The sequence below is a fragment of the Siniperca chuatsi genome, linkage group LG7, assembly GCF_020085105.1.
Source record: "Siniperca chuatsi isolate FFG_IHB_CAS linkage group LG7, ASM2008510v1, whole genome shotgun sequence".
Lineage (NCBI taxonomy): Eukaryota > Metazoa > Chordata > Actinopteri > Centrarchiformes > Sinipercidae > Siniperca > Siniperca chuatsi.
The window spans coordinates 23,954,171-23,967,819 of NC_058048.1; the positions used below are offsets into that span (position 1 = coordinate 23,954,171).

Consider the following 13,649-nt stretch of genomic DNA (forward strand, 5'->3'; position numbering starts at 1 on the left):
CTGATCTGATATATATTTTGAGTATTTTGTTTGCTCTACCTGAAAGAAGTTTGGTTTGTGAACTGATCAAAAGGCTCAGCCAACCTTTAGCCAGCAGCTGATGACCCCACATGCACTCTAAATCAATCAATAATGCTGGGAAGAAGTGATAGTGTTGCACAGGTGTGTGTGTGTGTGTGTGTGTGTGTGTGTGTGTGTGTGTGTGTGTGACTGTAGTTTTGTTGTGTAGGTGAGGTGAGTTGAATTTGGGATGCCAGAACGGCTGCTGAAAGTGTCCCAATTCTGATTTTTCTCACCTCCCCTCTTAGTTTTGACAGAAAAAAAATCAAATCTGATCTTTTCATTTGTGATTCAGATCACATACTAGATGTGCATATGTGGTCTAGAGTCTGTTGCATGTTTGTCGCTGTCTAATCTGTCAGATTTATATTCATGTGGTTTTTACCTCCCTCTCGATGGAAATCACTATCCTCATAAAACTGCATTCATTTGACCAGAAAACAAGACAACGACTCGAGCAGCCAGTGGGAAAAGATGAAGGTCACAGGTTTAATAAGTATTCAGGGAGAAGTTTCCATTCACACATAATAAAAGGGGACGTATCGTAATCGGCCAGTGTTCGAAACAGTTGCAAGACAAATTGCCAAGTGGGACCACAGGAGCACTTGGCTGCAGTGTCAACAAAGAATCAAGAGCCTCAAGAGGCAGATTCAAGGAGGCAAAGGACGATCAACAACAGGATCAACAAAGTGGCCGCGGCAGCAAAACATGTTCTTTTTATTTTAGGCAATAAACTTATTGTAGTGGTGTTGCTCCTCTCTGCACGCTGGACCTTTCAGGACAGAGGCTTGCTCAAATTTGTATCAGACATGTCATTTTATGCACTAAATGATTAAAGTGGCTACAACCGATATTTTTACAATAAAAATGTATCAAATGACGATGTGAAAACAATGTGAAAGGGGTCGCTCGTAGTGATGAACCTACAGAGAATTATCAGCTGAATCTGCAGCTCCCCTCGGCTTTACTGAGCTTTATTGCGAGTTTCGTTGTTTAGCTGTTTGACCCGCAACTTTACTGTTTTAGTTCACTCATTTTAACCGCAGCAGGCAGCTGTTTTCAGAGAAAAAGCTCAAAAAACCCACTGTACACTACCTGCTCAGCACCAAACAGCAGGCAGACACAGTTATCACATCACATCCTGTTTAGAAATGTTCTTGGAAAATAGATGGTTTGCGCAGAAGCTGATGACATTTTAATGTAGTGTACATTTTTAATGCATTCTGTCTGTTGTTGATTTAGTGAATCCTCTTGTGTGACTGAGCACAAGAAAAAAAACATTCTATTTTGGACTGAATGTGGTAACAAAGGGCACAGAGATGCACATAGAGATGTTCATTTTCATTTTTATTCTCTCACTCTTTCATTTAATTTATCATCTTTCCCAGTCTCACTTGTTGCTCATCTTCTTATTTACAAGGCTTTTATATTATATAAGTGTACACATGACTCAATGTAATTCAGCATTAAGTCCTGAAATGTTTACATATGCTGCAATGTTATCAGCTGCTGTATGTCTTAAGCTTCAGAAGGAGAGCCAAAGACAACCAGAAGGCCAAATGATGTCTGTCCATTAACAGAAATATCCAATTCTAATTTCACTTTGAAGATCACAATTCCCACTGTTCACTTTGATACTTAATATTGCCTGAAAAACTCCATTTCAACCATTTGGCTGCATACAATATAGATTCTGTTTGAATTATGTGATTTATGCTGTATGTTCATGCAAGCATTTATGTCTCCTATTTTCATCAAAGGGGGAGCCTGTAAATAAGGAAGATATATTTGTTGCTGTGAAAACATGTAGGAAGTTTCACAGTGAAAGAGGTGAGTCACACTCCCACTCATACAGAATCCACCAAAGATGCACAATTTCCATTGAAATGGCACATGCTTTTGTCCTGTTGTTTTCTCGTAATGGATTTGTTTTACCTTTTGGCATGTACGATTAAAGAGCTTTAACTCATTGTCATGATAAAGTCTTTCACTAGATAATTCCACCGTCATGTCTGAGAGAATTTAATAGTATTAAGGCTAATAAAATACCTTGAAGTATGTAATTGTGTGCCCCCCTTGATGCTGGAAACGCACAATCATCCAACAATCCTGCAGATGTTAAGAAATCACTTACTGATGTTTAGCCATTTATTTGCAAGCTCGGCCGACATTAATCTGTCTACAGTAAATCTGCTTCTCTTTTAACCTCATAAATGTAGCAGCTTCAGTCAATAGATCAAATTGCAGATTAAATCCAGAGGGATCAGACAAATTGTACACTTCATTCAAATGCAATTGCACCAATTACCTTAATTACAATTTCCTCTGCCAAGCTGCCATTATCAGTTTCAAATGTAGACAAGATGGAAATGAATTAGATTTATCTATCAAAGTTCAGCTTAAATCAGTAAGCAACAGACACAAAAGAGCCTCACATTTAATTTATGATGTCACTAAGTGTAAAGGCGTTTTAATCTTCTATATCTGTAGTAAGTATATAGCACAAAAACAATGACATGGAAATGCAAATTCATCTATTTAGAAATTTGAGTTAATATAAAAATGATGGGTGAACTCAGGGTAGTTTTATTAATGTTTATTACTGTGACAGCATAAAAGCTTTAACCTTTAAAACTATGTTTGATTTTGTTTGTTGTTTTTTTCTTTTTTTTTCTTTTTTGGTTTGGCACTTTTATACTGCAACACTGATAGAACTACCCTGAACTACCACAAAAAGAAATAAACACAGGTTTCTGTTGTTACTTGTGTTTTTGAGTTTGTATGGCTCTGTGTAGATTTTTCACATTTGAAACATTATGGAAAATTGTTCCTAGTCCTTGGTTTGGTTTGTTGGGTTTTATTCTTTCAAAAACAACCTACGCATAGTACAGGTTTCCAAACATTTACATAAGAAAAAAACAAAACATGAAATAAAACAAACTATAAATAGCATATAACACAAACAATGTATGTATAAAGTTATAACATTTTTCTTGAAGACTCTGACAGGGATCCCGGGATTCATAATTCTGAAATTTAACTGTTGAAACTGAAGAGAGTGATTTTTGAGTATTTCTGATTCTGATTTTGTTTGTAAACGTTTTGTGGTATTTATTTGGTATAACCATTTCCCCAAATGACAAATGGTTTGTACACTCCAAACTGTATCTATCTCATACAGTATATAGCATCAGCACATAATACCTAGTTCTGAGGTTTTCTGCTTATTTTCAAGTTATCTTGAACATTCAACAAAGTGGGAGGATTAAGCATTTTATCTTATTTTCCGCTTTTATTGTCAATCTATTTTCCCTCTTGTCTCTACTATTTATTTCTTTAGAAACCTCTCCAATCGTCTATAATAGAATATTTCACCAACAAAAGGCAGAGACATCAGAGAAACCATGTATTGCAATAAATTCGAAATAATCATTTGCTCATGGAAAGAGTCTACATTGCACGGAGCTAGAGGTCTGCTTGTTGTGAAACTTAGTGAACACTATTGATTTTTCTTCCCTTTGCTCTAGTTCCAGTGATAAAGAAGACGTGGGAAAAGGATGCCTTATTTTTAGAGTACTACAGTGACCATGCTGATCCTTCAATACCAACCATTAATATCGGAGTACCAAATACTGAAAGAGGTAAGTGCTCCTTTTGCAGCCTAAACTCCTTCAGTCTCAGTCGCACTAACAGATACAGTCACTGGCCTGGGTAATGGTGAGGGGTCAGCTACGTATTCGAAGGTACATGAAAAATGAAATGGCAAACTAAAGTTGAATCATCTACAAACTAACACCTTGTGAGTGGGATGGAGGCCATGATTCAAACCTAATATTGGAGGTGAATTGGAACTAAAGCGAGTAGGAGTAGCTCTGTGAAAGCCTCACTAAAAGTGTGTTTACTTCACAAAATAACACAATGGCAGGACTTGATATCTTGATATTTGTTATTCAATCCCCCGTGTAAATAGATTTTTGTCAATTATGTTGGGATTTTGTTTGTTAATCGTGCAAAAAAAAAAATTTTTTAACTATTGCATGCTTTTTATATTTTTTCTCAGAATAATTTCCGAGGTGATAAATGGGTTTGTGCCTTCTGTTTATTCTTCAATTTGAGGAGCTTCTCTCTGACTGAGCACATTTACTCACCAGAAGCATGGCCAACATCCCCTGCTGATTTTCCCAGACTGTCGGACTGTCAGTAGTTAATAACTGAAATGTTTGCTCCAGATATTTGTTTGTTTAAGAGCTGGTGATAATATTATGTTATTATGTCGTCACTTGTAGTTTGTTTTTAAGCACAGCACACTTTAACCTTTTGCACTTTGCCAGACTTACTGTCGGGTACATACAAGCTCTTATAGCAGGGCAAAGTGTTGTTTAAAGGAATAGTTTGTCATTTTGGAAACACACTTTTAGGCTTTCTTGGCAAGAGTTAGATGAAAAGATGGATACCATACTCTTATATCTGTACATTAGCCTATGTAGCCATAGCAAACTGTCTGTTAGTATAGCTTAGCATAATGACTGGAAACAGGTGGAAACAAAATCTGCATAAGACCTCTAAAGTTCACTGGTTTTACGTGGGGGTAATGTGCTGGAAGTTTTCTTGGCCTGAAGTCTTATCGTCACAGTATGGTTTCCAGGCAAACAGTGGGGACTTTCTGGAGTCTCCACTGATTGCCTGCTGCTGGCCAAGAAATTGTCAGGCAAATAACCTCCACGTAAAATTACAACGTGTCATTTTTACACTTCAGTTTTTGTACAGATTAAACAAAAAAGATATAACATGTTAATTAGTTAGCTTTAGAGGTACTGGCCGACATATTTTGTCAGCTTTGGACAGAGCCAGTCTAGCGGTTTACCCTTCTCCAGTCTATACGAAGTTAGGCTAATCAGCTCCTGAGTGTATATTTATATTTAACGGACAGATATGAGAGTGGTATTTATCTGTTCATTTAACTTTCTGCAAGAAAGCCAATATGCAAACTATTCCTTCAAACCTCAGAACCCCAATTCTTGACAAGATCCCAAATGTTATCAAAGATATCAGGATTTATAGTTTGAGGAAATATGTGCAAGGCATCTTCAATGTTTTGGTTTCATGTAATGGTGCAGACACATAACAACATGTTGTCATGTGTGTGGGAACAAGCTGATACAGAGCATGTATCATACAGTATGGGGAAAAAATCTCTATATTTACACAAAAGTAAGGTGAAATCGGGGAGAAAATCAAGAGTTCAGAGGTTAATGACCACTGTTCCTCTGCATTAAAAGGCTGCACCTGGTAACAAAGACCAAATGGTGGCTCCCTCTGTAGATGCACCAGGCATGGCAGACTGGGAAGGAGACCCTGTGACAGTCCAGGCTTCTCTGCAAGGAAAACACATCCTCCAGCTGGTCTGAGAGCCTGGTGATCCCTCAGGAGAAGTTTTAACCCAACAACATCCTCCAGCTTATCCTGAGGGAAATGCATAATGTATGATAATAAGAAAATGTAACAAGAGCAAGAACATGTACATAGAGCGTAAGACCGCTCAAAGCAATCCTGGGTAGTTTGTAAAGACAGCAGTAGCTCTCTGCTTCAGCGCCCTCCTGGTTGCCTGAGGCAGAGGCCATTTGGGCGTGAATTATTTTACAGTCTGATGGCTGTTGGCACAAAACATCATCTAAGACCTCTCATGTTGCACCTTAATGGGATGATGCATTGGCTGTAGCCACTTTCAGCCCACTGTAGGAGGGTTGAGGGTTGTTGTTGTTCGAAAGAGTCTGGTTTAGTCTCCAGCCTCCCTTCAGTTGCTGTTTCCAGGCAGCTCAGTTCTTTAACAAGTACGTCGTTTGGAACCTCTTTGTATTGAGGCAGCAAAGGATGCAAACTGCCACCAGCTAGTTGCTGGAACATGTAGACTAATGTGTTGCAGAGCTGAGCAAGAATATAAGATTAAAAGTAAACCTTTTCTTGTAAAGTTACTCTGTTAGCAGTCCAGTTTGTTGTTGAGATGCAACCCCCTTACTTGAGGGCCGCCTCATCCCCACCTCCTTGTCGTGGATAGTGACAGGTCTCAGCGGCTTCTCACTCTGTTACAAATCCACTACCAGCTTCTTTTCCTTCCTGACACTGAACTACAGATAGTTCTTATTGCACACACTGTCAATGTTTTCAGATTGTGGGCATACTGTATCCTCGCTGGAATAACCACATTGGATTTTTTTAATCAAATATTAACGGGAAATATCCACAAGGAAACAGTTTTTTGCAAATCTGATTTAAGAAAGTTTGATCAGATTTCTGAAGATGTCTCACCCCAGCTGCTCAAATCTGATTTCAAACTGATTTCAGACCTCTGCATCACTCGTAATGGGAAACAAACATTGATGTCCTATGCAGAATTATGTTATCCCTGTCAGCTAACCATATGACAGCAGTTGGAATCAACAGTGATGGAGGAGTTTCACACTGCTACTAGATGTTGTTGGTCTTTGAAGAGTTAGACAATACATCTGTTTTTCATCTAGCCTGCTGCTTGTTATTTTCCTTCCATATTGGTAAAAATGTCACCAGAAAATGCAAATGTGTTTGTAGTTTACATCATTACAACAGCCAGTATGTCCTGAACTCACTGATGCAGATCATTAAAGTAGAGTCATAGCTGCAGAAGTTCTTGAGATGGCATGTCTAGTGTAAAGTTGGAGGTCTGATATGTGAAGAGTAAAAAGGATTGATTTTAGGAACATTAAAATCCCTGAGATATTATTAAACAAGCTGTAAAGACTGACAATTACACCTTTAGGTGGACAGTTCACGCCTTTTACTTCAAAAGTTTACAAACTTTTTTTTGTAAACCATGTCACAGCTCTCGTCAATCAGATTTATCAATCAGATCTGTCTGTCTGTCTGTCATGATTGTTTTATACAGTGAATGACTAGTGTAGTGGACCTATTCCGAGCTAAAGATCTGTTAAATGGTCGTCATTTCCACTAAGCAGAGCAACATTAATATTCTTTTGAATGATGTTTATCATGATATTCTCCGTCAGATACTGGGGTCAGGGCAAGTGATGATGTGTGCTCCCATTCACAGTTTGCATACTGCCAAGCTGACAGGTTGGCAGCTGGTTATGCCATCACAGAAACAAAATTCAAGTGGAAGTTGTCCGGCTTCTCAAACCTTCTCATTTGCATGACTCGACACATTCCCTAGGTATCGAGAGTTGGTGTGACTTACTCATTAGTTTGATGTCTTACTCCAGAAAAAGCCATGGCTTTGCTCCTCTAAACTAATAAGTTATGTTTTTATTTGAAAGCCAGTTTTGGATAAGTCTTTCTCATATATTATCCAGGAGAAAGTGTCTCCTTCCCTTAATTTTGCCTTCCACTGCATATGAGTATTTTTACTTTCAGGAGACAACAATTGAGTGTTGGAACTTTGGCACCAATCCACAGTCCATCATCAAGACAGGGGGATTTTGTCTAGTTTGGTAAGCGGCCAGATGCTGAAGCTACTCTCTGTTTAGTAACTATGCATACTGTCAATCAAACTGAGCACTCATAATTTCGCTTACATCCTGGAATACATACTGTAGATTGAATTTTTTTACAGTGGTTTGATTCTGGTGTCTAGAAAAAGGGAGACTTTAAATGTGACTGGCCATTGATGAAGCAACTTGATAAAATTTGTATATACTGTATCTTCAAACAGAAATATACAATGGAGTCAGTCACATATAGGGACATACAGTAAAGCCACTGCGTTAATCAGATAAGCACGCACTGACATGAAATATGACTGAGGTCAAATGAAAAATACGCAGTTTATCTGTTTCTTAAATACCCACATACTGATATTGAATCAGTTATCGGACTACAATTAAGTTAAAGTAAGGCCATGCATAATGTCTTTCTTTTTGTTCACCTCTTTCTGTTCCTTTTCTAAGACGTCAAGGTTTATGCTAAAGAGTGCTGAGAACAGGCCTGGACTTCATCAACAGTCAACAGGCATCAATATGTCAGGAATCTGTAGTCACCTTTATAAATCTTTATTTTTCACCTTCCTCTGACTTCATTGATTCTATTGACTTGCCTAAGCTTTGAGAGCCAAGTCAGAAAGTTCACAATTCCAACCTACCTAATCAATTTAAGATGTACAAGATGTGGCAATAAAGTAGCCATGATGACTTTCTTTGTAGTGAAATTTGTAAAAAAAAAAAAAAAAAAAAAAAAAAAGAGAGAGAGATAGAACATTCTTAAAACTGCATCAGAAACATCAAAAAAACTGACCCTAAAGACTATTTAAACATAAAATAAATAAACTTGGTTGCCTCTAGAAACAGGCTTTGACCCCATTTAAAATGTTCTGGGTTATCATGCTGCCATCTGTAGTCACAAAGAAATAAGTCTGTGAAAGTGAAAGCACACAAGCCTTACAGTATATATATTTTGAAAATGGAAAAATAAACTCAACAGTCTGAGATTAAAAGTTTTAGCTCTGTCTGAGCTAGTGAGGGGAAGGGTGATGCAAGACCTTGAAATGGGAAAATGGCATAGGAACTTTATCAAATAAATACTCAACTATTCATGGTCGTGTATTGTACTTGACTCCAATGTGTCAGAACAAAGACCTGATGATAGAAGACCCTTATGAGGCCAAAAAGGAGCCGTAGTATTATGTTTAAGTAAATGTAGCAGTGGTCGGTCTCTTTTTTTGTGCCGATACCGCATGAGACATGGATGTGGAAGCTACTGCATCTTTCCAAGCCTCTGAACGTCACTCGCAAACCACCTCCAACTAGAAATAAGATCCAGACTTGACTGGATACCTGCCTCTAAAAGTGCATTTTTTTATTTTTTTATTTTTATTCTTGTCCGCAGTTCAAGGTGTCCTTACTTATGCTATATTCAGATAATAGGGAAAAAAACACCTTGGGTGCCTTATAAATAAAACAGTAGTGCCTCAGTATTCTTTGTGATTCTTGCCACCAGGGATTTCCATGTCTCAGCTCTCAGCCCTGATGGTGTGCAGATATTTGGATTCTGATGGGTATATTTCTTTGGGTTCATGGTATTTGTTCTGTACTACCACATCATATATTTTTTTCAGGAGTTGGCATAACATTTTGTTCCATCTGGCAGTTATGTCAAACATGCCAGAGTAAAAGTTTGATCTTCCCGGCCCATCATGCCAAACATACCTTATTATTTGTTTGAGATGTCAGAATATAGACAGCGGCTTTCTTTCTGCTCACAAAGCTCTAGAGGACACATCCTTGCATTGAAAATATTTTTTAATGCTGTACAATACAAATCTTAAAAAGGTGGCAGTGTCATTTTTGCCCCCTTGTTTGATCACTGCAGTTGCTCATGTGTCCACCTACAGCCACATGTGCGTTTGAGGTGTGAGCAGAATGCAGAACCACTACTTGTTCAGACTTTGTAACTTATGATGCATACAACTGTCAAGGTAATGCTGAAACAGAAAGGAAAGTTGCATATGTACTGCACACTTGTTAGGTTTGGGCCTAATAGTCGTATTGTTATATTGTTTAAATAAAACACTATTGGCCACATCTAATGATTCTTTATCTTATCAGTTAAAGCAACATATTAGCATTGCCCAGGTTGGATTCCTACAGGAGCCATTCATGCTGAAAAATTAATTAATTCATTGTACTGAATGGAGCTGTGAGATCGGAGTTATTGCTTTAAAACTGAGGCCTTACAGTAATGTTTTCTCTTGGTTAGCCTGCCGCGTTTCAAATCCTTTAGCATTAGTATAATAACTTATTACAATACTTTTTTGTTTTTGTGGCAGTGCTGTTGTCCTGTGTATGCATTTTTGTGAATGCAGGCATTTGTGTGCATGTAAATACCTGCTTATGCCAAATGTGTTTTTCTTCCTGTAACAGGGTCATTTATCTTTGTAAACCAGAATACAGCACATGGTCAATATGTGATTAAGTCGTACAGGCCATTCTATTGATAGCATGTCTCTATTTGCAGGCCACTGTGGGAAAACATTTGCAATCCTTCAAAGATTTCTAAGCAGCTCTGTCCCAAACACCAAGTGGCTCCTTGTTGTGGACGATGACACACTTATCAGGTATATTTCCATGCTCTGGAAATGGTTTTTCGACATGGTGTTTCTCCCCTTTTTTCAGCTGGGTCTCAGTGTCTCATTCTCTAAATGCCATGCTTTTATTTTTCTCAAACTTTGACTGACATTTATTCATACATTTTCTGTTAGACTCTGTCTCACAGCTATAAAAAGGTTTGAACAGTGAAATAGAGAAGCGCTTGGAATGAAATCATTTTGGGAAGATGGGTTCCAGAGATATTACCATCCTGTCGAACATCTAAAAAGCTCAGTACATAAAGTCCTGGCTTCACTTTATATATGTCATGTTGCCCCTTCATGTGGAAGCCTCTGGATGTGTAATAGTGCCTCAGGGAGAACAGTTATTTCAGATTCTAAATGGACAGTTTCATATGTGTGTGTATGTGCAGGCATGTGTGTATGATGATAATGAGTGTGTGATGAGTTTAATCTGTGCTGTCTTCAGCCTCCCCAGACTGCAAGTCTTGCTGAGCTGTTACAACCCCTCTGAACCAGTGTGTCTAGGGGAGAGGTACGGCTACAGCCTGAGCCAAGGCGGCTACAGCTACATCACTGGAGGTGGAGGGTGAGTTTCACAGCTCAGATGCTCAGGGAATAATGATGAAAGATACAGACGCAGCAGAGGGACTATAAAATCTGTAATGGAAACCCTGTAATCTGTAATTTACAGATAAACCATTTCAATTCCGTTTAAAAGTGTGTTGCTCCCTTAAGGGAAATTTTGTTTTGCAGGCTGCATTACAGTAAAGATACTCAATAAAAATATGGAATAAATCATCACAAAATACAGTAAACAGATGGTCATCAGTTGATAAGATGGGACAGGGAGTCTATGCTTAATACTCACACTACGTAATACAAACTGTTGGTTACTGCAAGAAAACATATAGCACAAAATTATTGCAATTCTATAAGTTCCATATTTTAAAGCATTCTTATTACATGCACACAAAAGTGGGTAATAAGCACAAGTTATATGTCAGCTGTCAGTGCTGGAGGAAATCTGTACTATAGATAAAGCTTGAGCTGTGTGAGAAACTCTATTTAGGGACACTTCAGTTGCTTTGACACTTTACAGCACTGCAACTGCCAGTTTTCTAAAAAGTGATATCTCTCAAAAACGGTTTTGAGTGGCAATGAATGTTTTTTTTTTTTTTTTTTGGCAGCCTAAGATTTGTTTTTTCATGCGTAATTGCCTCTCTTTTCAAAGAGACGTCACATCATTGTTGTACAGAGCCAATTCACAGAAAACCACATCTCCCTGTCAGCTTGATTTGCAGTTTCACTCTCTACTCTGTCGCCCTCTCACCGAATGAATGAAAAAAGCACAATAAACCTTGAGATGAAAGTATACATATTATTTTCTGGTAATTTACAACATTTGCTTCTTAAATTTAGCACAGCTAAATCGGTTGTGTTATGTATTTATTTTGTATGTTTCTGATGTCCGTCTCTGTGTTGCTGCAGTATGGTGTTCAGCAGGGAGGCTGTGGTCCGACTTCTTGACAGCGGTTGCAAATGCTACAGCAATGATGCGCCGGATGACATGGTGCTGGGAATGTGCCTCAATGCTCTCGGACTTCCTGTCACACACAGTCCACTCTTCCACCAGGTTGTATTCACACTCTTATAATACATTATTTGTGTCTCTCTCTCTCTGTGTATTTGAGACTGATAAGGCTTTTTAAAGGCAATAGCCTTTTGTTCTTTTTCATATTTGATAAAACACCAGCAAAATATGATGATGATGATGATGATGATGATAATAATAATAATAATAATAATAATAATAATAATAATAATAATAATAATAATAATAAGTGAGATACATGGTGTCAGATTTCATCACAGGTTTTACAGACTCATCATCCGGAGACAAATAGAGACCTTTTGATCTTATTGGCAGTCGACAGCACAACTGGCCTGATATCTGATATTTAGAGGCCCATCCACACAGGTCATATCTAAGATTCTGTAATTACAAGCAGCTGAGTGGGAATAATCATTCACATCAGTCTCTGTACTTGTAATTCTGAGTCAGAGATATCGGGAATTTCTGACAGCCATTTCTCTCATTTGACAAAAAGACCTACAGAAGAAAAAATGACTGCAAAACTGGCAGTTACGTTATTTTATAACATTATAGCACTATATCTATTAAATATTGGTTTAATTACCTTGAATGATGGAAAAATCTGAGTTTCACATTCCTAATTACTACCTGGATGTTGATGTGAATGGTATTTACAAACCAGAAACTGGATATTATAGTAACTAGACATAACTGTGACATTACATGTAGGTTGAAGGTGGGTGGAGCTATGCTAGAAATTATATAAGGTCACCCAACTCCATGTACCAATAACAGCTTCCAAACAAGTTAACATCTTGTTTATTTTACAACTTAATAATTCAATTACTGATGTTTGGTTGAAAATAATTTCTTAAAACATAATAGTTTCAGTTGCTCAGTTTTCAGTATGCAGTATCCGTTTCAATATAAACGTACACTTTCATGCCTTCACTCTTCGCTCTCTGCAGCACTTGCAGTCTCTTGTGGCTGCTTCCAAATATAAATTACTGTACTTTATCTTATCTTTCAGGCACGCCCAGAGGACTATGCCAGGGACTTCTTAGCTCACCAGGTGCCCATCTCTTTCCACAAACACTGGAACATTGACCCGGTTGCTGTTTTTAACAGATGGCTTAAGGATGACTTGGTGGCAAAAGCTTCAGATGGACTTAATAAGAGCGCTAAGATGGAGTTATAATCATTTTAAGCACACAACTAGCCTGTATGAATATGAGTGTGTGTGTGTGTGTGTGTGTGTGTGTGTGTGTGTGTGTGTGTGTGTGTGTGTGTGTGTGTGTGTGTGTGTGTGTGTGTGTGTGTGTGTTATGGAGTCATGGAACTGAACTTTTGTCCTTCACAGATGTAAATGTTTTTGTATTGTTGATGTCGAACTGTTAAGACCATGCAAGCATGTGTCCATGACTTAATATGTCTGTCTTTTCATGACTGAGTTGCATATTGAGGTTACTGTTATTTTGGAAATGGATGTACTGTGTGTATATTTATATCATATGAATAATCTAAACCTTACAGAGGAGAATCCTCCTCTTTGGGAGATACTGTATCTTTCAAGAAGTATCACTAATGCTGTACAATGTGCTCTATTTTGACATAAAAGTATAAATATTTGAGAATGTTTGGCTTTTCTATTTCATTGGAGGCTTATTAATAGGATTTAGTTTAAACCAGTAATGTAAAAATTATGAAGCTGTTAAAGGTTAAATGAACACAAACTGTTTGTTGCAGCTAAATGTCAGCATTAAAGCTCTCTAAAGCATGCTGAAGGTTTGTAATTACTCCCAAAATGTACCCAACATGTAGCTATTAAAAGGGTCCAACTGCTGCTCAGGCAGATAAAGGTCTTACCTTTTACTTTAAACTCACCTAAACACCCTAATTTTG

General features: G+C 37.8%; 1 protein-coding gene across 7 annotated transcripts in view; it reads left to right on the top strand.

Annotated features, from left to right (window-relative positions):
* The window catches only part of b3glcta (beta 3-glucosyltransferase a), a 54,911-nt gene extending 41,533 nt beyond the window's left edge, over positions 1-13,378 (top strand). For all 7 annotated transcript variants that reach the window (XM_044202800.1, XM_044202801.1, XM_044202804.1 and 4 more), the window contains 6 exons: positions 1,821-1,890; positions 3,588-3,701; positions 10,060-10,159; positions 10,620-10,739; positions 11,642-11,786; positions 12,778-13,378. In XM_044202800.1, coding sequence (XP_044058735.1) covers positions 1,821-1,890; positions 3,588-3,701; positions 10,060-10,159; positions 10,620-10,739; positions 11,642-11,786; positions 12,778-12,945 — 717 coding nt within the window. In that variant the 3' untranslated portion in view covers positions 12,946-13,378. The remainder of the gene's footprint in view (positions 1-1,820; positions 1,891-3,587; positions 3,702-10,059; positions 10,160-10,619; positions 10,740-11,641; positions 11,787-12,777) is intronic.
* The last annotated feature ends 271 nt before the right edge of the window (positions 13,379-13,649 follow it).